We start from the raw sequence: 27,198 nt of genomic DNA on the forward strand, positions 1-27,198 counted from the left end.
TGACGAGAGTGGGGAGGGATAGATGGGTGAGGGTTGGGGTGGGCTTGAACCCTGGGGATGTGCCTGGCATGCTCTGTAGAGAGGGGCTAGTTCTGCTTCTGCCCACAGGATGATCCGCCTCTGTAACCAAGGAGAACTCACTCTACAGAGCAACCCAATAAAGCTGGGTTCTCCCAGAAGAGGGGTGTCGAAACTCATCATTTCTTAGATGCAAGGCAGGGAGCCGCAGGGCTACGGGTATTTCAGAGATCTCTGGAAATGTTTGAGACTTAAAAAGTCACTGGCTTCAATTTACAAAGAAGCAAAATCAGACTCAATAAATGATTTATATTTAGTCATTCTTCAATTCTTTCTTAAACTGAGTGTACATAAAAATCCTACTATGTTGGAAAACCATTTGTAAGTTAGATTTTCTCACGTTACAAGAATTCACAAGTATGCTAGTGATTGCTAAGAAAGAGCAGCTAATCAGAAGTGGAACGAATGACCTGACGATGAATCATTTTAAGAGCAAACTCTCCGGCCCAGCCCACTGTCTCAGCGCCTCACTGTATCAGGGTGTTACATCTTTCTGGAGTCATCCGGGCCTCTTTTTCTCACATGCCATAGACACCAGGAGGGGAAAGCATTCCAGTTTCTTTAAAGATGAAGTATACAGAGATCAACAGAGTTACACTGAAACCAAGTCATTCACTGGTTGCCACCACTGGGATACTCAGTGAGACAGATCATTCTCTAAGTTGGAAGGCCAAACTCTCTTATGGCTGATTTACACCTTCGGCCTTTTCCAGCCCTTACTCTCACTAATTTCCTTGCAATTTAGGGATATTAAGCAGATATTTTTCAAAGCCACATGTATTAGATCAGGTTTGGTTACTATAACAAAATACCTAAGGCTGGATAACATTATAAAGAAAAGAGATTTATTTAACTCATCATTTTGGAAGTCCAAGGACATGGTACTGGCAGGAGCTTGGCTCTGGTGGATCCCACAGTGGGAACACATTGCCAGACAGGAAACCAGAGAGACGTCCAGGGTCAGGCATGTCTTATTACACCTTTCTCTCACGAGAACTAACCCAGAGTCTCACAAGAACTACCTGAATCCAGTCCAAAAGTAGTGTCCCCAGTGACCCAATGACCTCCCTCTGAGTTCTACCTCTTAAAGGTCTGTTACCTCCCGACATCACAACACTGAGGACCAAGCTTCTGACCCATGAACACTCGGGGAACCAACTCAGACCATATCCAAGCCATAGCACCACACCTTACAAGTACCAGGATTTTTTTTAAAAAAATTATAATTCATAGGCTCATCATTGTCAGAGTCTATGTTTTAAGTGACTTTAGTGGGAAAAATCTTCTGTGAAGGTGCTAAATCCAGATGGGGCCATCTGCCTCCTCTTCCTGTGCAAGCAGATGCTGGCTCCTCATATGAGGGCCCCTAATGACCCCATTAGGCTCCTCATGGGTCCCATGTAGCAAAGGCCAGTCTCTGCCAGCCTGCTTCCAGAGCTCCTTTGTTCAGAGGTACCAGTCGCTTGAACACCATTAGCTTTTTCCAAACTGTTGGATCAGTTAGGCCGTTGCAGGTAGGTAGTTATTAATTAAACTGAGTTGTCCCCAAAGACAATAATCTCATTGAAAGCCCAACTTCCTATGGCTATTTTAACAACAAGAAATAACTGCAGGGCTTAAAAAGGAGAATATGTGTGACACAGCTTTGTAACAGGTGTGTCCAAACTAGCATGAAATACATTGCTGGTGGGACTGCAAATTGGTGCGGCCAATTTGGAAAGCAGTATGGAGATTCCTTGGAAAACTGAATGGAACACCATTTGACCCAGCTATCCCTCTCCTCAGTCTATACCCAAAGGACTTAAAAACAGCGTACTGCAGGGACACAGCCACATCAATGTTTATAGCAGCTCAATCCACAATAGCTAAACTGTGGAACCAACCTAGATGCCCTTCAGTAGATGAATGGATAAAGAAAAAGTGGCATAGATACACAGTGGAATATTATTCAGCATTAAAAGAGAATAGAATCATGGCATTTGCAGGTAAATGGATGGAGTTGGAGAAGATAATGCTAAGTGAAGTCAGCCAATCCCAAAAAACAAATGTCGAATGTTTTCTCTGATATAAGGAGGCTGACTCATAGTGGGGTAGGGAGGGGGAGCATGGGAGGAATAGATGAATTCTAGATAGGGCAGAGGGGAGGGAGGGAAAGGGAGGGGGCAGGGGGTAGAAAGATGGAATGAGATGGACATCATTACCTTAAGTACATGTATGAAGAGAAGACACGAATGGTGTGACTCTACTTTGTATATAACCAGAGATATGAAAAATTGAGCTCCATATGTGTAATATGAATTGTATTGCATGCTGCTGTCATATATATAAATTAGAATTTTAAAATTAGCATGAGAATAGGAAGTGTTCTCTTAAAGAGATGGCATGAACTCTGTCCAATGAAGACTCAGATGGGGAATGAGTTTTATGAGAAGCAAACAAGCCACTGGTTTTGGCTCACACAGGCACAGGGTCCTGATTAGGTTCAGCAGCAAGATACCTGGAACACCTTGACCACCGAGAGGTGGACGAGCGTCCTGCCTTTACACATTGCTCATCATGGAGTCCGTTCTCCCTCCCCCTTGGCCACACTGTGTCGAGGGAGGGGCGACGGCACCGAGGAGAACCTGGCGTGCGGTCAGATCTGAGGGCTGTGCGTCCCTCCTCCTTGCTGGGATGGCTGTGCACTCCCATGAAGAGGACAGGACTGGAGCCAACATTCACCCCAACTCCGCTTCAGAGCCCGTGCCCACTGTAAAGAACATTCTGGAAAACTAGCTTACATTTGGCTGCTGAGGTGACTCAAATGTTGGTCACCACTCTGAGGTGACATGTGTTCAGATGGTTTCAACTAGCTCATGTTTCTGTGAGTTCCTTTTGTTTGAACTTGACGGTCCTCCATTGCTAAGCTGGGCCAAAACAATTGTGGGAAGTGAACACCAGGAATGCTAGTGAGCTCAGAGGTGTGCCCCGCATTCGCATGTCGAAGTCCTACCCCAGGACCTCAGCTGCATCTGGAGATAAGATCTTTAAAAGGCAACTGAGTTAAAATGAGGTCACTAGGGTGGGCCTAAATCCAGTTTTGCCACTGACACAAAAGGACCGAACCAGAACAACTGTAGAGGAGGAAAAGTTTGAGGGCTCACAGTTTCAGAGGTCTTAGTCCACAGAAGTCTGGCTCCGTTCCTCAGGGCTCAAAGTGAGGCTGAGGGAGGGGAGGACAGAGGGAGCAGCTCACAGGTGATCAGGCAGCAGAGAGAAGGACAAATATATACCCAAAGCCAGGCTGCGATTCCCCCCTCCTCCAGCCACACCCACCACTTCAGTTCCCACTCGGTTACTCCCTATCCCCTGATTAATTCACGGACTGGGTTAAGGCTCTCACAACCCAGTCATTTCTCCTCTGAACCTTGCATCGTCTCACATGGGAGTGGAGTGTGACATGGGCACACAGAGGGGCAGCCATGCCACACAGGGGAGAAGCAGCATCCACACTCCTCTGGAAGAACCAACCTGCCCACACCTTGACCTGGGACTTCAGCCCAGAACTGCCAGGAAACAAACGTCTGCTCTGAGCCCCAGGCCAGAGCGCTGGCACCAACCAAACTCCAGAATGCTCTTCCCAGGCCTGTGAGAACGCGGCCCTAGGAACAGCTTGCCTTGGGGACAAAGGCTTTTTCAAGGCACAGAACCCAGAGCCTGCTCCCCAGCAGGGCTGGCTTAGCCACCCCTGTCACAGTGCCTCATTCTTTCCATTCCTGAAACACCTCATGACTTTTCACATAATGTGCCCTGGTTCATCTTTTATGAGTTCACAATTCCACACCAGAGGTCACCGACAGCAGTCAGCTTCCACCAAGTCTTTCAAAGCTCCTACCCACACCCATCTCCATGGGCCGGGAGCTGTGCTGTGAGTGACTTCGGCCAGCTGGGCGGGTCAGCAGTGTCTTTGGGTGACTAGAGGAGGTGGGGGGTTCTACTTCCTGTCCCCATCGGCTCCCTATGAGATAGAATGACAGCGAGTCTCATTCCCATTTATACTGACAGGTACCTTGCAGGCAGGCCCAGTGACACCACAAAAGCTGTCCCTCCAAGTTCAGGAGGGACCCATTTGGTCCTCCACCCCATGACAGTTACCTTGCTGTGAAACTGATGGCCAGAGCACCAGCCAGCACCCAGCTGGCCAGAGAGCAGAGTCTCCCAGGAAGCCACAGGCCCCAGGGGAGCTGTCACACTGGGGGGCCCTCTCCTCCCTGCGATGATTCTTTTATTTTCTGTCTTCTTGATGCCCTGGCACCTGAGGCTTTGATCCTGGAGAGCACAGCCCCTCCCAGGGCCAGCTCATTACTCTGTGAGGAAACCTTGATACACAAACTGGAGCCCACACCCCCGCGGCGTGCTTCCTGAGAGGCACGCACAGTCCATACCCACTGCTTTAGATCAACCCAGTGGGGTCCACACACCTAGGGCCTCCCTGGGTCCCAGAGCATTCAAACTCTCACTCTGGGCTCCCCTACTGTCCTGACCCTGCCCTGTCCATCCCTCCCAAGACACTCCAGTCCAAGACTCCTGGCCCTCTTCTGCTTCCTGATGGTCCCTGGTCTTGTGTCATGTGGCCTACAAAGGGGCTGCACCTCCTGTTTCCATAAACTTCTTCCTTTACAATGCTCATTTCCTTTGCTGTCTGCCCATCCCAATTAAAACTAATCCCAGCTACCCTTCTGTGTTGTTATGGTTGCCATACTGGAGGTTGAACCCAGGAGTACTCTACCACCAAACCACATCCCCAGCCCTTTTTTATTATCTATTTTGAGACAGGGTCTCACTAAGTTGCTGAGGCTGGCCTCAACTTGCCATCCTCCAGCCTCAGCCTCCCGAGCCCAGGAACATTTTTTAACACAGTCCCTGAAGCAGAGTGCTTCACAGAGTCAGTTCTGCAGAGCCCATTTTTCAGGGGAATGGAGAAGATGGAGTAACCAGGACAGCCAGCCCCAATGGCAAGGCATTTTTCAGCTCCTGTCCAAGGAGCCCTGAGGACCAGGACTGGCCCTGTGCCAGTGCACGAAGGCCTGGATCCCTGTCCTTGCCCTGCCTGTGAGGCGAACAGCAGCACCTCCCAGTGAGCAGCACAGGGCAGCAGCACCGGGTGTGCACAAGAACAGACCAAGCAGCCAAGGCCGCCTCTGGCAGGTGGCCCAGTGGGTGGGAAGCTACTCTGCCACCGTGGCTCAGGAGAAGGCCCAGGGCTAGGAGGGCAGCCAGAGGGGCAGAACATCAGGTCATGAGGTCACCTGGAGACGCAGAGCCCAGATGAGGAAGGCAACTCCCGGTCACAAAAGGCCCAGGGCCTGCTCTGGAGTGGACCCCAGCACACAGCAGGCCCAGGTGTGTGCTTCTCGCTTACTACCCAGGCTGGGGCTCTGAGAGAGGAGGGCCCACCTCGGGGAGCGGGGGACAGCCACAGAGAGCAGGAGGTGTCAGCAGGTGGTGGGCGGGGAAGGATCAGAGTAGGCCAGACACCAAGGGAGGGTCCCCAAGAAACTCAAATTGACAAAATTCCAGAAAAAATGGGAAATATTGCCACAGACACTACTAATATCCAAAGGATCATCAGAAACTATTTTGGAAATTTATATTCCAATGAGCTAGAAAATCTTGAAGATATTGACAAATTCCTAGAAATCTGACCTACCCAAATTGAACCATAAGGATATTAGAAAACTTAAACAGATCAATAGCAAGTAATGAAATTGAAGCAGCTACCAAAATCCTTCCAACAAAGAAAAACCCAGGACTGGATGAATTCTCAGTCAAGTTCTACCAGACTTTTAAAGAAGAACTACTACCAATCCTCCTCAAATTATTCCATGAAATAGAAAAGAAGGGAATCCTTCCAAACTCATTCTATGAAGCCAGCACCACCCTGATACCAAAACCAAAGACACATCAAGGAAAGAAAACTTCAGACCAATATCCTTGATGAACATAGATGATGCAAAAATTCTTAATATGGCAAACCACAGTCAAAAAACATTAAAAAGATAGTGCCTCATAATCAAGTGCCCATCACCCCTCCCCTCCTACCCTGCAGAACCCCAGTAGATTATTTTACTGAAACCCACTGCTTACAACTGTGATCCCAGAGATGCAAGTTTGATTCAACCTATGGAAATCAATAAATGTAAATCACCACATCAATAGACTTAAGGACAAGAATCACATGATTATCTCAATAGATACAGAAGAAGCATTTGACAAACTACAGAACCCTGGGCTGGGGATGTAGCTCAGTTGGTAGAGAGCTTGCCTTGCATGCACAAGGCCCTGGGTTCAATCTCCAGCATCATCCAAAAAAAAAAAAAAAAAAAATTCTAGCACCCATTCATGTTTAAAACACAGGAGAAACTAGGGATAGAAGGAAACTACCTCAACATAGTGAAGACCATATATGACAAACCCAAGGCCAATGTTATACTGAATGGAGAAAAACTGAAAGCATTCCTCTAAAAATGGAAACAAGAAAAGGAACTAATACCAATCCTCCTCAAATTATTCCATGAAATAGAAAAGGGAATCCTTCCAAACTCATTCTGTGAAGCCAGTAGATCATCTTCCAGCCCTGATCTTTTTGTCTTACATTTAAGCTTCTTTTATTTATTTATTTTTTTTTTTTTTTTTGCTAATAACTTTTAAGAGTTTTGTCCCTGTACTCCCCAAGTGAAATAGATCTGTAATTTTCCTATCCCAAAGTCTTTGTCTGGTTTTGATAGCAAAGATATGCTCATCTTGGAGAATGAATAGGAATGACTCTATTATACTTAAGAACTTAAGAAAAAGGTCTGTTCCTTTAAAGCCTGACAATTTGACAAGGCTTGCTTTATAACCATGGCCCTGCGGTTTCTCTGCTTTAACATTCGATGTTCTTTTAATTGGTGGTAAGATCATCCAACAGTTCTCAGTTGTTTCTTGAAGCCAGTGGGCATTTCATCCAAGTTCCCAGAATTGTGGATTTATAACTGTTATCTCTATATCTCTATTTTCATATTTGTGTGCCGTTTCTACTCTGTTTGTGGCTTGCTGATCTATTAGGTGCCCGAGAGCCCATTCCAGGTTGCAGGGCCATCTCTATGGTTCTTCGCTTGGTTTCCGTGTGTCCATTCTCTTTTTTCTGTTGCTCATTTTTAAACTTCTTAAATGGACCCTTAGCTCACTGATTCCATCTGTTTTCTCCAGTATAAATACATATATATATATTATTCATCAGCTTTCCGTGGAGGACCACATCCCTGTTCCCCAGTCCTGGATAGAACTTTCTAGCAAGGGGACAGTTCATCCTGTGTGTCCCTAAGAACACCCGTGTGCAGCTGCCTCCCAGCACCTTGCTCTCCAGACCCCCTTCACCACTACAAACCTCGTTTCTTCTTTTTTTTTTTGGGGGGGGGGTGGAGGGTGGGTACCAAGGATTAAACTCAGGGGCACTCGACCACTGAGCCCCATCCCCAGCCCCATTTTGCATTTTATTTAGAGACAGGGTCTCACTGAGTTGCTTAGCACCTCACCTTTGCTGAGGCTGGCTTTGAACTGAGATCCTCCTGCCTCAGCCTCCCAGACTGCTGGGATTACAGGTGTGCGCCACTGCACCCGACATTATTTCTTCTTATCCGCATGCATTGAAGCATTTTATCTTAGGGGAGAAATATGTAAATTTTTTGGCAAAGTAAAATTTTGAGCAGTTTTAAATCAATTTTAAAAACCATAAGTTTTTAAAAACTCCAACTCTAATTAACGTTACCTGTTATTTTATAAATAACCTATAGTGTCTAGTCTCTGGAAAGGACTGAAAGTTCAGGCAAATGATCAAATAAGGTAGTTTAGTGTCTAGATTAAAATATATATATATACTTCACACTTCTTAATTCAAGGAATGAAACACTTTTTTAGAGAACTCTGACGTTTTCCCATTCTTTGGATACCGGTAATATTAATCAGCATGGTGGCCAATCTGCAGAGAACCAGCAAGCCCAGCCATTTCCAGGTTCTCAGAAAAATCATCTAAAACACGTTCACTGGTATCATCATTTTGAACACTTTAGAGAAGGAAAGTGAATAGAAGGTCCTGGGGTCCTTGTTTCTGCTCAAGGGCCTGAGCTCTGGTTCATGCCACCTGTCTGGCAGGCGTCCCAGCCTTCAGCACCCCTGTCACAGGAGACAGCAGGCCTCCTGCAGAGCCTCAGAGGTGGCTACCAGGGAGCAAAAGCAAGTCTAGGTGCATTCCTGCTTGCAGTCTGGGTCAAGAGAAACTGCCCATCACCCTCCCCTCCTACCCTGCAGAACCCCAATAGATTATTTTACTGAAACACACTGCTTACTGCTATGACTGTCATATTTAAGGTCCTTGTAACAAGACATGGTGAAGGGCAGTCGTGAAGGTGGCGGCTCTGTGAAGCATCTGCCACACTGAATCTCCCTTAAAAGAGAATAACTCATGCTAGATGTAAGTGGTTAATGACAAGTTGTATTTGAGCCAAGTTTTCCAAAAGCACTATTTTGAAATGAAAATGTGTTCTTCTCTGTATTAACAGCCTGTGTCTTCAGAGCTTTCTCTTCAAGGTTTTCTAAATTATCTTCTTTGGAACGTAGAAATCCGAAAGTCCTATCAAGCCATTCTTTCTCGAGTCTCTGGATGGGAAACAGAGGAAGACACCATCAGCACTTTCTCACTACACACAACATAATTTTGATCAAATGCTTTACAATTTAAAACATCTTAAAAACTGGCTACTTAGGGCCTCTCAGCAGTCATTTCTACCACCCAAAATCAAGCCTTCTATTTCCTTGTATGATAATGGGCCCTTCTTCCAGGTGCAAAGATGAACGCTACGTGTTGTTCTTTACCCTTGGGCAGTACCCAATGACTGGAGCCCTCTGGCCACGGGAAGGGAGGAGTCAGAGACTGTCCAGGGGCCCAAGCAACCCACCTCCAGTTGTTTCCTGAGCCAGCGCTCCTGGCTGCCCAGGCCAACCTGGCCCAGCCTGTTTCTTTCTTGCACCTGAGGCCACAGGTTTCAGGACAGTCAAGCCCACACAGCCCATCGTTGCATGCAATGTCCTGCAATGTCCTGCATCTTCCTCCTGGGAGATACTGGGGCTCCAGAACACTTGGAACCAAGCAAGGAGCAGGTAAGTGGATGGATCGGTGAGTCCTGGGATGAACAGATGAGCTGCTGACTAGGCAGAGGAGTGGAGAGGGGTGGTGGGCAGCCTGGCTCCAGTGACCTGCACATTCCAGAGTTTGCTGCTTTGCTATTTCCTCTCATTTGAAGGAGGGAAAGCTCCAGGATCTGCACGAATCCCACTCAGGGCTGTGTCTGGCCAGGCATGGTCTCTTCAGCCCCCAGGTCCATTCACGATTTTTCTTGGGCTTTGGGGGTGGGGGTTTCATGGTGTGGGGTACATGAGGCTCCTGGTAGGAGCCACTTAATGTCCTGCTCATCTTCAGCCCTTACCCCTTGCCAGGTGCTCCCCCTCCCAGCCCTGCAGGGCAGGCCACAGTGCATTCTCCCACCTCCTCCCCACCATCACTGCTGCAGTCTGGCTTATCTCCCTGTGCCTGTGGCAGTCGCTGGCCACCTCTGTCCCCTCCACATACCCACACCACTTTCATGGTGCCACTCTCTCCCAAAAGTAATCTGGAGAGATCATCAGATTTCTGGGAACCCCCTAAAAGGGATGCTCCACCGCTTCTGGACCTGGAGAATCACGGAGCATCTCACTGCTCAACAGAGCTCAGATGTGGGAGTAGCCACACCTCAGATGTGGGAGGCCACTTACTGGAAAAAGAAGACACAAGCCCAAGGATAATTTTGAGAAGTGGTCAAAAGCATCTGCGATCCTTCACTCATGTCCAGTACTAACACAGTAAGAAAATGCAGTGTAACAGCGCCAAGTAACATGTTCCTCCAAACAGGAACTGTGTGACGACAGTGACGTCTCAGGTGTATGCAGGCAGCCCTGGGTCCTAGCACTCCAGTCCCACAGTGAGGCCAACCTCTGTGCTGCTCTGTGATGAGGTGAATTTGACCCATCTCACTGTCAACGGGCTACAGTTGAAACCACTGACATACTGTACATTAGAGCCAGGATAAGCTCAGGACAGACCATTTCTGGTGACTGGACACAATTTCTCCTTCTGACGTCTAATAAAACAGAACCTAAGTCCCACACTGATAAGGCTGTGACCAAGGCTGGATGGCTGGCTGCTTTCACTGATGGCGTCTGGCTTGTAGTTCCACTTAGACACGTCTTGGGCTGTGTATATGTCAAGGGCGGGCTTGGTTGGAATGACTTTCAGAAGACAGAAAAGTGGAGAAATAAAATTCTCCACAGTCAACATACCTGGATCCAACAGTGCTATACTTACACGCTTTCCTTTAAACCCATAAGATAGGATTCCACATCCATCTCCATGATGTCTGGATCCAACCCAGCCAAGTAACGGTAGACAAAGGAAAAAGTCTCGAATGGGATCCGTGCAGGCCCACCCTCAGGGTCCTGGGTGAGGATCTCGCAGACGTGCTTCATGGCCGTGTTCAGCGACTAAAACACCACGGGGAGGGGATTACTCTGAGTTGCTGAGATGTAAAGCAGATACCAGCCAAAGAAACCCTCAAGCACATTCTTTAGAAATTCTGGAAAGTATGATCTCCCTCTGAATTAAAAGCTAGATATATATGCAACTTCCATGGTGAAAAATAGAAAGGAAATGTTGGGGGCTGGGGCTGGGGCTCAGTGGCAGAGTGCTCACCTAGCACGCGTGAAGCACTGTGTTCGATCCTCAGCACCACATAAAAATGAAATAGATATTGTGTGTCCACCTACAACTAAAATATAAATATTAAAAAAAATGTTTGGTCAAGATGCAAGTGACTAGAAAAAGTGTTAATTCACAGATTTTCATCTTATATTGATGAGAACAACTGTCACAGACACTAATGTCTTCAGTGATAAACTTTTTTTGTGCTGTGGTGCCCAGAGGGAAGCCCAGGGCTGTGGGGCAAGTGCTCTGCCACCCAGCCACACCCCCAGCCACAGAGCCACACCCCCAGCCACACCCCAGCCACACCCCAACCACCAGCCACACTCCCAGCCCCTCTGTGATGAACTTTGTATGACAGTGCAGAACTATGGTGTCCCGTCAGGCCCAGAGACATACTCAGGGTGGTGCCAAGGAACGAAGCAATCTGTTACTGTCCAGAGGTGCTGCCTGTTGCGGGCAGGGCTGACAGGGTGGGCAGCCTGCACGTCCTCAAGGAGGGCCCTGCTGCCCAGGCTCTGTCCTTGCTCACACAGAGGCTCCATGTCTGTGTTGGCTGAGGAGAACCCCAGGCCTTTCTTCTCCCCTATCCTCGATGTATCTCACTCATGGAGTCCCACTGTCTGGTTCCCCGAGACACGGGCCCCATCCTGGCCTGCACCCCATCCTCCTCCTGCCTTCCACCCCCACAAGGCACAGGTCTCCAGAGCACCTGCCTCTCTAGAAGCCCCAGCAGGCCCAGCTGATGGGCCACAGACTTCCTCAGGAGACCAGAGGTTCCCGAGTGCGCACCACTGCACCAGGGCTCTCATCTCCGACTCCTTTCAACTAATCCTTGCTGGAAAAAAGTTTTTGTTTTTTTCCTAAAGATGATAAAAAAATCCACAACAATAGAATGCTATCTTTTACTAAACCAAATACATAGCCCTGGTCTCCTTGTTTTCTTTTACATCAGGACAAATACCCTGCAGACTTCAACGCTCTTCCAGATGCACTGAGGAACTGACGTTCCAATCCTGCAGGTGGCCTGGGGGCCAGCACTCCATCTCCACCCTGGGTGGGTTCTCCAGAGCCCTTCCTTGCCAGAGCCACCCCCGCCCCCTGCCTGACTGCTGTGCTGAGGATGAGGATGCTTGAAGGCAAACTCCGAGAGAGGCCGCACCTAACAGCCCTGGCCAACACCAGCACAGAGCTCTCCTCGGTGCACTCCATACTCGCCCTGTGCCCACTGTGGCCCCCAGGGAGGGAGGCTGCCGCCGGACGCCTAACACCTGCTCTCCTGTAGGTCAGAGTGTGGTTTGAGGGCAGAACACCTGGGCCCCAGCTCCCTCAAGAAGGGGATGTGTCTGAGCACAGGCAGGAGGCACTGGGGCGGAGGGTCCAGGAGGGTCCAGCTGAGCAGGGACATTAAGTAAAGCCTCAGAGAGGAAGAGGCCAGCCAGGGGATGCTGCAGAATTCCAGGGAAGCGTGGGTGCTCCGGGAACAGCCTGAGCTCACTTCTGGGCTCACTTCTGAGTAGCTAGAGCAAGTCAGAAGGTGGGTGGATGCCAATCTTGGGAGTTCTCGCAGGGCAAGGGAGCCTTGGCTTCTCCCGTGTACTATGGGAAGGGGTTAAAGAATTGAAACGGAGATGAGCAGTATGGAGAGACCCTCTTAGCTGATGTGTGGAAGCCAGGCACCCAACAAGGAGGCCACTGGGACAATGGAGCAGAGGCCACGCTGGGAGCCAGGCAGGACTCTGGGCTAACAGAGCTTGCGCACGGTGGTGTGAGAGGCAGAACCGTGAGCGGTGACCCCCAAGGTTCTACTAGGCCTGCACAGCTGGAAGGCTGATTCACCAGTGACAGGAGGGGAGATGGGGAGTCCTGAGCACAGAAAAGGGGCTCACTTCTGGGCAGTGTCGGTTGGCATGTATGTTAGGCATCCCTGTGCAAACACTGGCCAAAGTGGGTATTCAGGCCTGGAGCTCAGCCGGTGGCTCAGGTGGGGTCACCCTATTTGAGAGAGTCTGCCCAAGTGGACAAGGTATCACTTAGAGCCGAAGGAGGGTAGACAGAAAATGGCGTGCAATCCGCCAAGAGCCGGGGAGATGAGAGATCACCAAGGGGGCAGCTGGAGACAGGAGGAGGGGTACGGGAGGTGGGACCAACCGTGAGTAGAGGAAAGTGCTTGAAGGTGGACAGAGTGCTTGGCTGTCCAAGGTCGGGGAGGGAGGAGGGGAGGACTGCATTTCCACCAGAGGGCTTCACAGGAGCACTTGGGAGGAGTGGCAGAGCCAAAGCTGGACACTGGGGGTACAGGTGGCAGTGGTGTACTCCAGGGGCCCCCGAGCCACTGACCCCTCCAGGAGTTCTGTCAGCTAGACACCTCCCATTGGTAGCTGGAATCGAACTGGGGCCGGGGAATTTACACCACATGGACTGGAAGACATCACAAATCAGGGCTCTCTTGCCCCTAAACAGCAGAATATGAAAACATCACGAGAATGCTAAGGAATATGAAGATGGCATTTGCAGCAAGCCCAGAAATGACTCTTAGCAAAAAAGGGAAAGCAGGAAAAGATGTGCTGCATGAGCACAGAGCACCAGAGGTGGGAGGAGCAGAGACAGTCCCACACGGAAGTTGCAGACGTAGGACAGGTGCAGCCGCAGGTCACACACTGGCCTCAGTATGGACTGTCATGGGGAGTAACCTGCTGTCCTCAGTGCGCACAAGTTTGCAGGACGGAGATGAGGCCCTTGGACAAGGCGGCATGTGGTCACCAGTAACCAGCAGAGATTAGCACCATCCAAGAGCTTGATTCTGGTGCCCTGTCCACTCTTCAGTCCCTGAGAGCAGTGAGGATGTCATTATCCTCAGTTCACAAAGGAATGGTGGGGACCAGAGAGGCTCAGTCATTGTCCAAGGTCACCCAGCCCAAGGCAGAAAGTGGGCCACCTTAGGGTCCACTGCACTGGCTCGGGGGGGGGGGGTGAGAGGCAGAGACAGAGACACCCCACATTCCTGGATCCAGAACCTGGGCGGAGGAGAGGACCCCTGAGCAGAGCCAATCTCTGGTGCCTTGGCCCTGGCAGGAATGTGACACAAGGGTCCAGAATAGCTATCAGTCAGCCTAGCATGGAAGGGCCAAGTGACACTCATTAGAAAAAAAGGTGTCTTCACTCCGCAGAGAGGCGGACACCTCCACACACACCATTCCTTTAAAAGACTGGCCTCGAGGGAGGAGCTGCTAAAAATAAAGCTGTTTTATAATCCCTGTTCCTGACTTGAAACTTTTCAAAGACGCGCTGGTATGCTGGAATGTGCTTTCATATCCGACACAAACGGAAGCAAGACATCAGGAGAGGGGGACTCGCAGGCTGGCGCTGTGAGTCAGGGGAAGGAAGCAGTTGGCATCATGGATCAGGCAGATGAGACCTGCCGCCATGAGGCTTCGAGGCTTCGGAAGAGGAGGTATTTAAGGAAAAATACATCAAAACACTCCAGCATCGCAGCTCTGCAAAGGCGTAATGACGCGGCTGGTGCCGACAGTCCTGACAATAAGATATGCAGCAACTTTTATATCCAAAAAGTCCTTTTGGATATAAAAGTTGCTGCATATCTTATCATAAAGCAACTCGCTTGATCTTACTGAGAGTTAAGTTTCTGATAAACACAACTCTCAACTCCAAAGGGCTGTAGGAAGTACAGCCACTTCATCGCCAGCCAAAGGACCCCTCTTAACCTCCCACCATTATTCTTAAGGGCATGAGATATCCTGGGGCCAGGGGGCTGGAAAGCTGCCTTTTTTTTTTTTTTTTTAAATACTGGGAATTGAACCCAGAGGAGCTTTTACTGCTGAGCCACATTCCTGTCTCTTTTTAATTTTTTTTTTAATTTTGAGACAGGGTCTCACTTAGGGCCTCATTAAGCTTGCTGATGCTGGCCTTGAACTTGAGATCCTCCAGCCTTAGCCTCCCCAGCCACTGGGATTATAAGCATGCACCACCCCGCCCAGCTACACTTTAAACCAAGTATTTCTGCCTCATCCATAATCTGAAATTAAAGTGGAGATGTGGGAGAAACCCCAGAGGGAGGTTCCTCACATCATACGCATTCTCCATGCGCCAATTCTGTCGGATTCCTCACAGCTTCAAGGTCACAGCTGCTCCCATGATAACACACAAAGCCTCTGAAGAACTGTCATCTCACACCTCCAGGGGGTACCTTTGAGCCAGGTTGCAAATAAGAATACGAACCCTTTACAGGAGGGCAGCTGGGGCAGGGTGGAGGCCAGGTGATGGTGTCCTTAGAACCAGAGCTCCATTAAAAGCCCAAGGCTCTTCCCATCCCATTTTATTATCCTCATAGGTTCTCTTTTTTGTTGTTCTGGGGGCTTTGGTGGGAGGCCCAGAATTACGAGTGTTCCACAGGTGGCTGGGCTGTGGTCTCAGCACAACTCATCGCCCAAGAAGCTGAAGTGGACACAGTGACAACTCCAGGGAGTGCACGCCCCCCTCCCACGTGGCAGAGCTAGGCCCACCAATCCCAGGAACCCAAGGGCAGCTCCTTCCGCTGTGGGGACAGTGTGCTCCACCTACTCATGGCCTGAGGCTCACCCTCATGGTGGGTGGTGGGTTAAGAATTCTGCTGGCCTTTCTTGGGACACTTCAGAACGGTCTTTGTGTCCTTTTGGGAGAAGCCTGAAGGGCAAGTGGCAGGGAACAGTAAGCCAGAATGCAGCACCATTGCTGGGACAGGTGGCTGTCACCCAGGGCCAGCATATGAGGACAGTGCTCTACACACTCCAGGGTACATGCTGTCAGGCTGGCACTGAACACTCCTGAATAATTTTAGGATATAAAATGATATTACTGTAACCCTAGGGAGTTCTCATTCTCTGAAATAGGAATTCCCAAGCATGAACTCTCCTGAAGTGGCCCTAACCTTCCTGGGTCACTACAGAGTCACTGGCAGGGACCCCTGCACCCCTCACTTCCCAGTTACCTGACCTCAGGTTCTTAGCCCGTCTCCACCACAGCTCACCAGCCTAACGTTCAGCAGTCTCTCCTCCAAAGCCGTTGGGAGGATTGGATCCAAAACATACGAAGGGTCCTGCACGTTCTAGCCCGAGCTAAGAACCCTAGAGACCATGCCCACTGTTGTAGGCAATAATAGTTCAGATGGAACCACATTACACCCACACCTTCTTCCTATTACAACCAAAGAGGGCTGCTTCTGTGGCTAATAAATAATATTCCTTGTTCATTGTCTGGCTGTTTTTTCATTATAGATTTAGAGAGTGTCTGAAGATAAAAGGCTCAGTTCACAATTTTCTTATGCTTTAAAAAAAAGATCCCCAGGCTACAAACAAGACATTTTGATCCACTGCTTTAAGGCTTAGGACCATCTATGGTGCTGCAGGAATGCGAAGATAAGTCCCAATGTGTAAATGTGATGATGTCACCAGACATGCATATCAGGACCCTGGGAAAGACTATCTCACGACAGCCTCAGACAGCAAGTTCACATCCTCGTCCACCTGGCTGACTGACTGAGCACCTCTCAATGTCCCTTAACGCGAATTCATAGCTTTCAATAGGATACCTGGAGCTGTGTCCAGGGATCCAAGGGTATCGCAGAACATCAACTGCAAGAGTCTGAGGACACAAGCCCAGAAAGTGCACTCCAGAATCTCCAGCACTTAGAACAGGCCCTGAGTTGGTCAGCTTTTCCTCACTATGATGAAATACCCACAGCTACCCATGAAGAGAAGAGTCTGTTTAGCTCACAGTTGTGGAGGTCCCAAGGCTGAGGTCAGGCTGAGGTGGGGGCATTGGTTCACTTCTGGTGATGACAGTGGCTCAAGGTGGTGGGACTGCCAGTTCATCTCACACAGGAAGCCAGAGGGAGGGGCAGGCTCACTCCTTTTGCCAAAACTGTCAAAGGCTCACTCAAGAATCACATTGATCCCCTTTCAAGGGCCAGCCCAATGACCAAAGACACCCAACCAGGCCCCGGTGCTTAAAGGTCCTACCACTCCCAGTACCACCACCCTAGAGTAGAAGCCTTGGTCACACAGACACTCGGGGACACTCAGACCTCATCCAGCAAGGCTGCATACAAACAGTGCTCAGCAAAAACTGGGGAGTGAAGAAACGAAGGAACAAATGAATGATACACACGACTCAGAAATTCAGGCAGAGGTTTCTAGCCTATAGAGAGCTTAAGCTGGGTTAATCTGACGACAGTGATTCCTGAGAGCAGGGTTTAAGGTTCTTTCATTCCTGTCAGCTGTTCTCAGAGCACCTCCAAGCTTTCCCAGCCAACGGGGGCACCCCGGCACCCACAGCACAAGACTGCCCACCCGCTCACATGGCAGGTGTGGGGTGGGGAGAGGCCAGTGCGGGCACTCCCACAGGGGCTCCTGGGGACCAAAGGATCACCTTCACACCTCACCTGGCAGGCGTGGCCATGGCTTTCACAGCCAGGAAGGAACCCTGGGCCTGAGAGGAAGCAAAGTGAGTGGAAAGCCCTGCTGCCAAAGGTGGCTTAGGTTTGGGGACAGGAGGAAATACACAATGACCACACGTGGGCCTTTTGGTATAAATTGATTCCCTAAGGACAGAGTAAGGCGTTATAGGAAGAAAGCAAAGGAATGCTTGTCATTTTTAATGTTTTTCCTGAGTTCTTAGACAGCAAAGCTCTATCCTTGATGAAATGTCTCCCTCTAGTGTCACCAATACACATGAACAAGGGACCTCACTTGCCGTAACAGACTTGGTTTTGCTTGAAATCAACTGAGTGCTTAATTTTCATGATTCGGGAGGTAGAAATTATGAAGATGAATTCAAAATATGAATTTTTCTACTATTCTCACCATTGTTAAAAATCAAAACTTCACAATTAAGTTAGAGGCAAAAACTGTAAACATTAATTCAAACATCAGATATTAATTCTGTATTATTAAAATCTTGGTTTCACCAAGTTCCAAATGAACAAAGAGACATAAAAATTTCTCCTGGGGTTGTGGCTCAGTGGTAGAGTGCTTGCCTCACACATGTGAGGCACTGGGTTCGATCCTCAGTAGCACATAAAATAAATAAGTAAAATAAAGGTATTGTGTCCATCTACAACTAAAAATCTTTTTTTTTTAATTTCTTCAATAATGAAATTGTCTTTGTCATTCCCAATAATCCCCCATGGAGATGTCCCCTGGGGACTTCTGAGCCTGTCTTTGCTGCTGGAGGGTGCCAGGCCTACCAAGGTCCAGGCGTTGGCAAAATTAGCCCAGGGCTGATCAGAAACACCCATACCTCAAAACTGTTGCTCAACCTGAAGCCCCCAGGCTCCATCTGACTTCACTGAGATGACCAGGCTTCTCACTGAGCCAGTGATATAACCAGCGAATTGTGATATATTCACTTCCCAAACAGTTGGCAAAGAAGCAACATGGTTCTGTGGCCTGGCAGACCAATCCCTGCAGCAGTGTCATTTGGGATGAAAAGAAGTTCCAGAAGGTAACTAACAGCATATTTATCTTTTTATAAACTTAAAACTAATTCAAGAAATATATTATTTAGGATTGGGAATATAGCTCAGTTGGTAGAGTGCTTGCCTGGCATACACAAGGCCCTGGGTTCAATCCCCAGCACGGTTCAATCCCCAGCACAATATTAACAACAACAAAAACAAACATTATTTAGTATATTTTGGGGGCACTTTTATAAAAGTATCTCTTTAAAGGCAAAAGAGCAGGAAGTGTGAGGTCAGGATGGTCATTGCCTTGGGCAGGCAGGCCGGGGCACAGGGCAGGAGGAAGCACAGGTCTTTGGAGCTAGTGTCGGTGTGTCAATGACCCTGCTGAGCAGGTTCCTGGGTGCTTATTATATGGAGTGATTTCTTTTTAATTAGAATTAAATGGAAGAGGCTTACCCATGGATCAAGGATGAGTGTGGGCTGTGAAGCAGGGATTAGTCATTAATCACTGATGTACCCTGGGCTACAAAGATCGAAGGCAAGCAGTAAAACAACATTGCTCCTCTGTGGCGGGAAGCAGGCCTGTTCTCTTTCCCAGCCGTTCTTACCAAGCTGAGCATGCTAACTAACTCTCCCTGCTGAAACCTGACTCCCACACTGCAGCTGAGCAGACTCCATTGTGCACAGGAGGCTCTGCCCACATCCCCAGCACCCAGCCTCCACACCTCTTCCTCACCTCCTGGGTTCACCAACTCCACGTTTCCCAAATCGAGGATCGCCCATGTCTTATTGCTAAGCTTGTTAGGGCAAAACTTGAGCATCAGCAAAGTTGCACAGTATCTGTTAGCTTTAATAATGGATTGTAACTCAAGTATAAAATAATTTTATGCCTCTTTCCACAGAAGGGGAGAAGAGACATTATCAGTTTACAAAATGATGTGCTTTAATAAAAAGTCATTGCTGCATTCTCTTCTAAAACCTAAGTACATTTTAAGAGAATCCACGTATTTTATTTACTGTTAATATCTAAATCAAGGTGCTCATAAGCATTAAATCTTTTAAATTGAGGTGTTCAAAAGTATTTAACTTAAAAAGAACTATAAGTCTAAAAATATCATAGTTGCCTGAGGAAAAAAAATTTTTCTAAGACAAAGCTACTGAAATAATGAAGTATTTCCTTTAGTCAATTGAAACCTAAACTTGTTTTTAAGCCAGGCATTTTATTACACAGAATTATTAAGATGCTATTTATGTGTACGTACCCCACCAAGTGAACTGCATCCCAATGCTAAAAATTTTATCCACTCGATTTCCGTTTCACAATGATCCAGTACTAGGAGAGCTCTCAGTCTCTCCATTGGCAGGCACAGATTTCTCCACTTCTTCTCAAGTTCTGCTAATTCCACATACTTCTTGTGGCGACACTGTTTAAAAACACAGTATGACACCATCTATGTAAGTTTGGAAAACCTATAAGATGGTGCAGTCCTGCAAAGACTTAAGACACCAGCCACCGGCCTAGTGCTGAGGAGATGGACTCTCCTGTTTGACAGTAACTGTGTCAGCCCCAGGGAGGGTGCAGGCGCTAGGCTCTATATCCCAAAAGAGAAGAGTATATGACGTAGTGTTACAACCTCATAAAATGAGCAGATATTGGGTGTGTGAATCTCCACTGTTTGTCTGAAATACTTCACAGTAAAAAAAAAAAAAAAAATTACTGAATAAAAGCATTTGAAAATCCAGTCCCCTAAATACAGTAATAATTAGGAAAAAAATCTGAAAATAAATCGCTTCCACGATTTTAAACACACTATGAACACTGACAACTTCTTCAATCTGCTAGTAGAATTTTGCGTAGAAAAATCTGAGCAATGAGGATTTGTTTCCCCAAGGTACACAATTCAGTGGGAATATTTTCCTTAAGATATAGAGTCCGGGGAAGATCCTATCTTTGGAAACCAGTGGGCCCTGCACAGAAGCATAGTACTTCCCTGTGTATAATGGCAACAAAGCACTTTAAAAATAAAATTTATGGGCCTGGGGGGTGTAGCTCAGTGGTAGTGAGGTTGCCTGGCATGCTCAAGGTCCTGAGTTCCATCCCCAGTGCCATGGAGAAAAAAAAAAAGGCTATGCCAGGTGTTGGAGCACACCTACAATCCCAGCTACTCAGGAGGCTCAAGCAAGAGGATCACAAGTCCAGGACCAGCCTCCTCAAAAAAGGAAAATCAAATAGAATCTACTCTTAAGTAGCTATTTTGGGTTAAGTCTACCGAATGTATACATTCCTTTGTAGAGGAAACCTTGAAGAAAGGACAGGGAACACATGGTCCAGCCATGGTCCTGATGGGGTTCTGCTCCACGGTTCTGAGAGATGCCGCGGTTGGGAGACACACAAGCCAGCTAGACCCTGCCTACCTGCTTGTGCAGGACTTTCAGCAGTCCCTGGGTCATGCCTGTGTCTACTTTCTGGGTTGCCACAGGCATCTCGACTCTATCCTTTACAGGAAGTGGATCTCCTCTTGACAGAGCTGAAAAATACCTGGGAAAAACAGACATGTCTGAAGCTTATCAACACACAGGTGCCGCAGCCTGGCTGGGCACACAATCACGAGCCACCACACAGCTTGTAGATTCAAACAGCAACTCTTTATTCCCGAACTCACACCAGCCGTCTACAATCACGTTCTGGGGAAATCCACGTTCTCTACCCAAATCCACTCCCACTGGGCTTCTGTCTCCCAAAAAATACTGTCTGAATCCCGTGAGAACTCAAGGGGAACTCAGGCAGCAGGATATGCCCTATTCCCAGCAGGAATAATCTTAAACCTGGAACGCCCTAAACTGGAACACCCTAAACCCAATTATCCTAAACCGGGAACACCCTAATCCGCCCTGGTCCTTGAGCAAGGTCACCTACATGCAATGTCACTGCAAAATGTCCTATTTCCACGAGTCCTTCCACTAAGCAACATGGGGTATGCTGGCAAGGAAATTGTCATACCTACTTGGCTAATGGCTCCCAGCATCTCCCCCCTTCTGATTAATTAAACAACAAGCAATGTGGCTTAAGGACCGTGCCTGGTAGGTTGTCCAATTCAACATATGGTTCTTACCCGTCATGGGAAAAACTGACCTTTAGGCGTCAGCCTCCTGTCTTAGGTTGATACCACTGCAATTGGATCATACCCGTCACTGACTACCGGTCCAGCATACAGCCATACTTGTGGATAGGTCTATGCACCAGTGGGGGGGTGAGGTTCTTTGCCTCACCTCTGTTGGCCCCCAAATTTGGCCTTGGTGCCAGTGGGGGAGTGAGGTTAATGGCCATTACAACAAGCCACTCAAACGCTTCGAGGCCTAGGAGTGGCGACTAATCCCCATAGAAGTTCTATGATATTAGATTGGAAGGATCCTGAAGGATGTGAAGGAACTATACAGCCATATGTATTGGATCATCTTCCTATAAATTTATGGGGACGAGATGTCCTAGATCAATTAGGTTTGACGTTAACAAATAACATCAATCTTAATGCGCCCACTACTAGGGCTAGACAAGGCTTTAGGAAAGAAAAAAGATTAGGAAAACAAGGGCAAGGTATAGCAGCACCAATACAAATAGATCAAGGAACAGACAGACATGGGTTGGATTTTCAGAAAGGGCCACTGAGACAATCAAAATTACTTGGAAATCAGAAAGACCAGTGTGGGTTCCTCAGTGGCCCCTGACTAAAGAAAAGATACAAGTAGCCCATGATCTGGTCAAACAACAATTAGCGGAAGGACATATACAACCTTCCATATCTCCCCATAATACTCCCATTTTTGTCATCAAAAAGAAATCTGGTAAATGGAGATTATTGCAAGATTTAAGAGCCATTAATAATGAGATGGTTATTATGGGACCTGCTCAATCAGGGATTCCTCAATTGTCTGCTTTGCCAAAAACCTGGCATGTTTTAGCTATAGATATTAAAGATTGTTTTTTTTCAATTCCAATTCATCCTGAGGATAGTCCACGTTTTGCATTTACTATCCCTGCATTAAATCATGAAGGTCCTGATCAGATATATGAATGGAAAGTACTCCCTCAAGGGATGGCTAACAGTCCAACTATGTGTCAAATATATGTTAACAAAGCAATCCAGCCACTTAGAAATCAAAATCCTGAACTACAAATATTTCACTATATGGATGATGTATTATTGGCACATAAAGATAAAAACACATTGCTAGAATGTTATGCCACACTTACAAACTTATTAAAAAATTATAATCTAGAGATAGCAATAGATAAAGTACAATTAAATTTTCCAATTAATTATTTAGGAGTTCTATTATCCTCAACCATGGTCCGTCCACCAAAAATTCAAATACGAGTAGATCAACTCAAATCACTTAACGACTTTCAAAAGTTATTGGGAGACATAAATTGGATAAGGCCTTATCTAGGTATACCAACAGGAGAGTTGGGACCTCTATTTAATATTCTAAAAGGTCCATCAGATCCAAATTCACCCCGCATGTTAACTCCTAAAGCAAGAAAGGCATTAAAAATTATTGAAACATATATGGAAAATATACATTTGGATAGAATTGATATAAGTTTGCCTTTATTATTTATTGTACTACCAACAAAAAATATTCCTACAGGAGTATTTTGGCAAGAAGGTCCATTATTGTGGATACATTTATCTTATTCTCCTAACACTATTCTTACTAGGTATCCTGAGGCTGTAGGACAATTAATACTCAAAGGAAATTGTCATACCTACTTGGCTAATGGCTCCCAGCACACAGGCAGCACCCTATGTCATGTGGTGCCTTAGATGCCCCAGGAAAACCACTGAGGAAAACCAACGGCTAGGGCTTAAGTTCTCCTTCCTCCACTTGGCTTTCTGACTTAAACTTCTGTACATGCCTCGGTTTCTCTGTCTACAAATGGGCACAAGGAGGCCCTGTCTTGTCTGAGTTCTGGAAGCACTGAGTGGGGAAGGCTTAGTGGTCAGCATCAGAAGGAGTTCCCGGGACATACACTATTCTCATCAAGCACATGCTCTGAGCCTCAAATGTGGCCAAAGGAAGTAGAAGATTCCAGACCCTGGACAGACCCGAGTCCAGTGTCATGGTCCAGTCCAGTTCTCCACTTCTGAAAGTTTGGTTTTAGCCTTCCCTTTTCATGGCCTTGCTGCTTTTTAAGGTATTTGATGTTAAACAGCTGTGTATTCCACTCTTGAGTAGGCCCAGACTGTCTTGCCTTGGGTTTCCTGGTAACTGTTCCTGTCTGGGATATTGATAATGCCCCTTACTTACATTGGGCACAAGACAGGCACAGAAACAGTGTAGGGCAGTAAGTTAAGGGACCCACACCTGGACTCTGGTTGGTGTTGGGAGTGGAAATCAGGCAGCGTCTCCTGTGAGCTCACTTTAACACAACAAAGGGACAGCATGGCCAGGCAAGCACACACTAAGCATGCACCAGGCCACAGGTAATGTAAAAGGTACAAGTACCTAGAAACCTTCTAAGATATAGCATACATGCCTGTGGATCAATATATATATATTGGGTAGACTAAAAGAAAGGCTTTATCTCAAATCCTCAAATTCGAATTTGCTTCTGTACATGTAAGCCAATTTCTGCTCTGCTTTGTAGTTTTGTTAATGATTTAAGGAAAAGTCAAAATGCGGACAGCCCTGAACCAGACATATATGGAGCCTAGGACCTAAAGAGCCCCGCTGAAGGAGGGTGCCATGCTTTGCTGTCCCAGGGAGATTTTTCACCTATTTCATGGAATTACTCCCACAATTAATCAGAGCAGTCACCAAGTTCCATACAGCCTCTGCAGCAAGCGTCCTCAAGGGGGACCAATTGTGGAAACAATTTAGGTTGTCAGGGCAAAGTGTGGATGGTAATACTGCCATCTAGTGGGTACAGGCCTGGAGGCTAACATCCTACACTACCGCTGCACGGCCACCACCAACTGCAGGGCTGGGAAAGCCTGCTGGCAAGGTACATGCCACCAGTCCCCGGGGGACACCAAGGCAGCTTTTTGTCACTCGGCCAATTCTTCAGTTAGCTGTGCATGGTGAAATGATGAGGGACAACTGATTGTCCAGCACAGTAGAGTAGACAGGCTTGGGAGAAAGATGACCCTTGGCCATCTGAAGACCTCCTTTGAAAAGAACCCTTACCTGACACAGGAATGCCTACCGCATGTCCTATGGCAGCATGACTGTCACAGGCATCCTGTTTTCCTTCCTGTCACTGCCTTTGTTCCTGCACTTCTTCCTCTTCCACACCCTCTGCTTTGCTTTAGCCTCAACCTCTGCCTACACAATCCTCCCAAGACCAGGTCACTCTGCTCAACCTTCAGGAGCCTCATTTCACACTTACCAAGTTCTCCACCAATTCCAGTTGTTTATGAACATCTCTCTAACAGGTTTTGTCCTGACAGTGCTAGCACACTTCTGGGTGCCTCGCGTGAGGCACACACATAGCCTGATGAATAATGCCTAGCTCTTCTCCTAAACTCTAAACTCCTTCTTGAATTAGCAGCATGGTGCATTCAGAAAGGTCATGATTAGGCCTTTCAAATTAAAATAAAGCTTAAAATAATTGTCCCTGAAGTGTTGCCAAATATAATTTAGTGTTCCAAGGGGGGGGGGGGAGAGTGAAATCTTGATTTTTTTTTTTTGTACAGTGTTAATAAATCCTATCTTTTACTTAGGCTTGAAGAATGGTAAAAGCTTGAGGTAATAATGTTTTAGCAAGAAGATTGAGAGGTTCAGAAACAATTGACAGAAGTGTTTCAAAGAATTCAAGAACGTGACTCTGTTAGTATGATTAAATAACTGCTCAAAGATATCTAAGTCTCAATCCCTGGAACCTATGATTGCTACTTTACATGGTAACATGTCTCTGCAGATTGATTAAGGGTTTTAGATGGTGAAACTACCTTGGATTATCAGTATGGGTTCCTAAATATAGTCACAAGTATCCTTAGAAGAAGAAGGTAGAGAAAGAATGAAAATGCTGGTTACAAAGATGAAGAGATCAAGGCCCAAGCTATACAAGGGATACAGTTCTTGAAATTGGAATAGTAAAGAAATGGAATGGATTCTCCCCATAGTCATCAGAAAGGGCAAAGCCCTGCCACCACTTTGCTTTTAGCCTCATAAAGCTAATTTTGGACTTTTGGTCTCCAGAACTGTAAAGATAAGTGCTTGTTAAGTCAAATTTCGTGATAATTTGTTACAACAGCCAAAAGAAATTAACTTGCCTTGTTTATACAGGTTAGAGAAAGTCATCAAAATCTGTTGTCAGTTACTAAAGAAAAAAATTAAATTTACACTTATGTTGACTCATCAAAAAAGTGAGTATCTAAGTCTGTTTATAAGAGGGAGCAAAGAATATTTCTGAAAAATAAAAAAGGATTTTAATGGTTCTAAGATCTGTTGACTTGTAACTAATTTAAAGTTATGAGTGCTCCTAAGAGTGTTTGCTGCAAGGAACTGTTAAGATTCATTGGCTGTGAAGCTCACCAGGCAGTTTACCTACTAGCAGGCTCGTCTTGAAAACCTCAGGATGACCTCGGGAGTAAAGTGCTGACAAACTTAACTACTCTGGGAGGATTCTTTGCAGATAAGGATCAGAGCTAACAGATTCTTCCTTGTAAAAATCATTTCATAAGTAAAAGTGGCTGTGATCCTGTGATTTTAAAACAGTGCGGAAACTTTTTGTTCAATGCGATGGCTTTGTAAGCGTTAGTCTATCTCCACAACTGAACTACCATCATTTTCTAGATAAATGTGCATTTTTGCAATAATTTCTGATCTCATGAACAAAAGATGGCAATGGTTCCTAGACCGTCACACTGGAACCGATGTCACCAAGCTAAGGGGAAGCTTGGCCTGGGCAGGGGGTTCGCTGGGCACACGGTCTGCCCGCCTCTGGCTGGGCGCCCAAGGGCGCTTACCCCGCGGACCACTGCAGCACGTCGGTGGGCTGGGTGCGGATGGCAGCCTTGGTGAACTGCTTCAGGATGTCAGGCAATTCCGGGGGAATGTGGATCTGCTGCGCGCAGAACATGGTGTCGGGAAGTGGCATCGCTGCGGCAGACCGCTACAGCCTGGGAGAACGTAGGTACGCTGCGGGGAGGGCGAGAGCGGCTGTCAGTGGGCCCAGTCAGCGCTCGCCCTCCCTGCAGAAGCGAGGTCTTACCGGCTCCTCCTGCGGCTCTTGGGAAATGAGCCAACCGCCGCCCCTCCAGCGACTCAGCACAGCCGGCTGCTCACGAGCAGGGCCAAAGCTACTGTTGCGTCTCAGTATCCAAGCAACCGAGACGCTCCCCCCACCCCTTCGCGCGCGCCCTGGTGCCGCGCAGGCGCACATGCCTGGCACCTAGGCCCGGCGCTGAAGGGGTGTCCAAGAGCACTGCGCTTGCGCAGTCTGTTCCTGCCGCTTTTGCAGCTTACCTGTGCAGCCTGTGAGCCGAAGTTCTCACTTAAAAGGAGGTTCCCGTCTTTTCTGTGTAGGGGCTTGAACCCATGTCCTCGCGCATGCTAGGCAAGGGCATTACCATTGACCTACATCTCCCTTTTAATTTTGAGACAGGATCTAATTTTGTCCAGGCTAGCCACCAACTTGCGACCCGGCTGCCTCAGCCTCCCAAGTGGATGGGATTACCGGCATGGGCCATTGTGCCCGGCGAAAAGGGCCTTTTGATCAACTACCCACAGCCCAGCGGGAGCAGAATTGACAGAGAACCTTCCCCTGAGGGTTCTGGTTCCGTGACTCTCGAGAGCAGGGGACCAAGTCCTCGTTAGAAAGTCGTTGCAGTGAGGGCTGGGCAGC

The 27,198-nt window shown here is 47.5% G+C and overlaps 1 protein-coding gene across 1 annotated transcript; it reads right to left on the reverse strand.

Annotated features, from left to right (window-relative positions):
* Window positions 1-8,647: 8,647 nt before the first annotated feature.
* Ropn1l (rhophilin associated tail protein 1 like) lies at window positions 8,648-26,628 on the reverse strand. Its single transcript, XM_071611892.1, has 6 exons — window positions 26,566-26,628; window positions 26,321-26,492; window positions 20,763-20,886; window positions 19,610-19,771; window positions 10,496-10,671; window positions 8,648-8,754 (listed from the first exon to the last, which is right to left on the reverse strand). Exons 2-6 carry the CDS (start codon window positions 26,449-26,451, stop codon window positions 8,691-8,693), a joined length of 657 nt encoding a protein of 218 aa, XP_071467993.1. The 5' UTR covers window positions 26,452-26,492; window positions 26,566-26,628; the 3' UTR covers window positions 8,648-8,690.
* Window positions 26,629-27,198: the final 570 nt, after the last annotated feature.

This window comes from Marmota flaviventris, chromosome 5, assembly GCF_047511675.1.
Source record: "Marmota flaviventris isolate mMarFla1 chromosome 5, mMarFla1.hap1, whole genome shotgun sequence".
In the NCBI taxonomy this organism is placed as follows: domain Eukaryota; kingdom Metazoa; phylum Chordata; class Mammalia; order Rodentia; family Sciuridae; genus Marmota; species Marmota flaviventris.

Excerpts from the sequence above, each read along its gene's own strand:
- Ropn1l (XM_071611892.1), bottom strand. The coding sequence starts at position 26,451 with ATGCCACTTCCCGACACCATGTTCTGCGCGCAGCAGATCCACATTCCC. Across the intron at positions 20,887-26,320 it reads GTGCTGCAGTGGTCCGCGGG|GTATTTTTCAGCTCTGTCAA; the intron begins GTAAGCGCCCTT and ends TGTTTTTCCCAG. Across the intron at positions 8,755-10,495 it reads ATGGGTTTAAAGGAAAGCGT|AGACTCGAGAAAGAATGGCT; the intron begins GTAAGTATAGCA and ends TTTCCCATCCAG.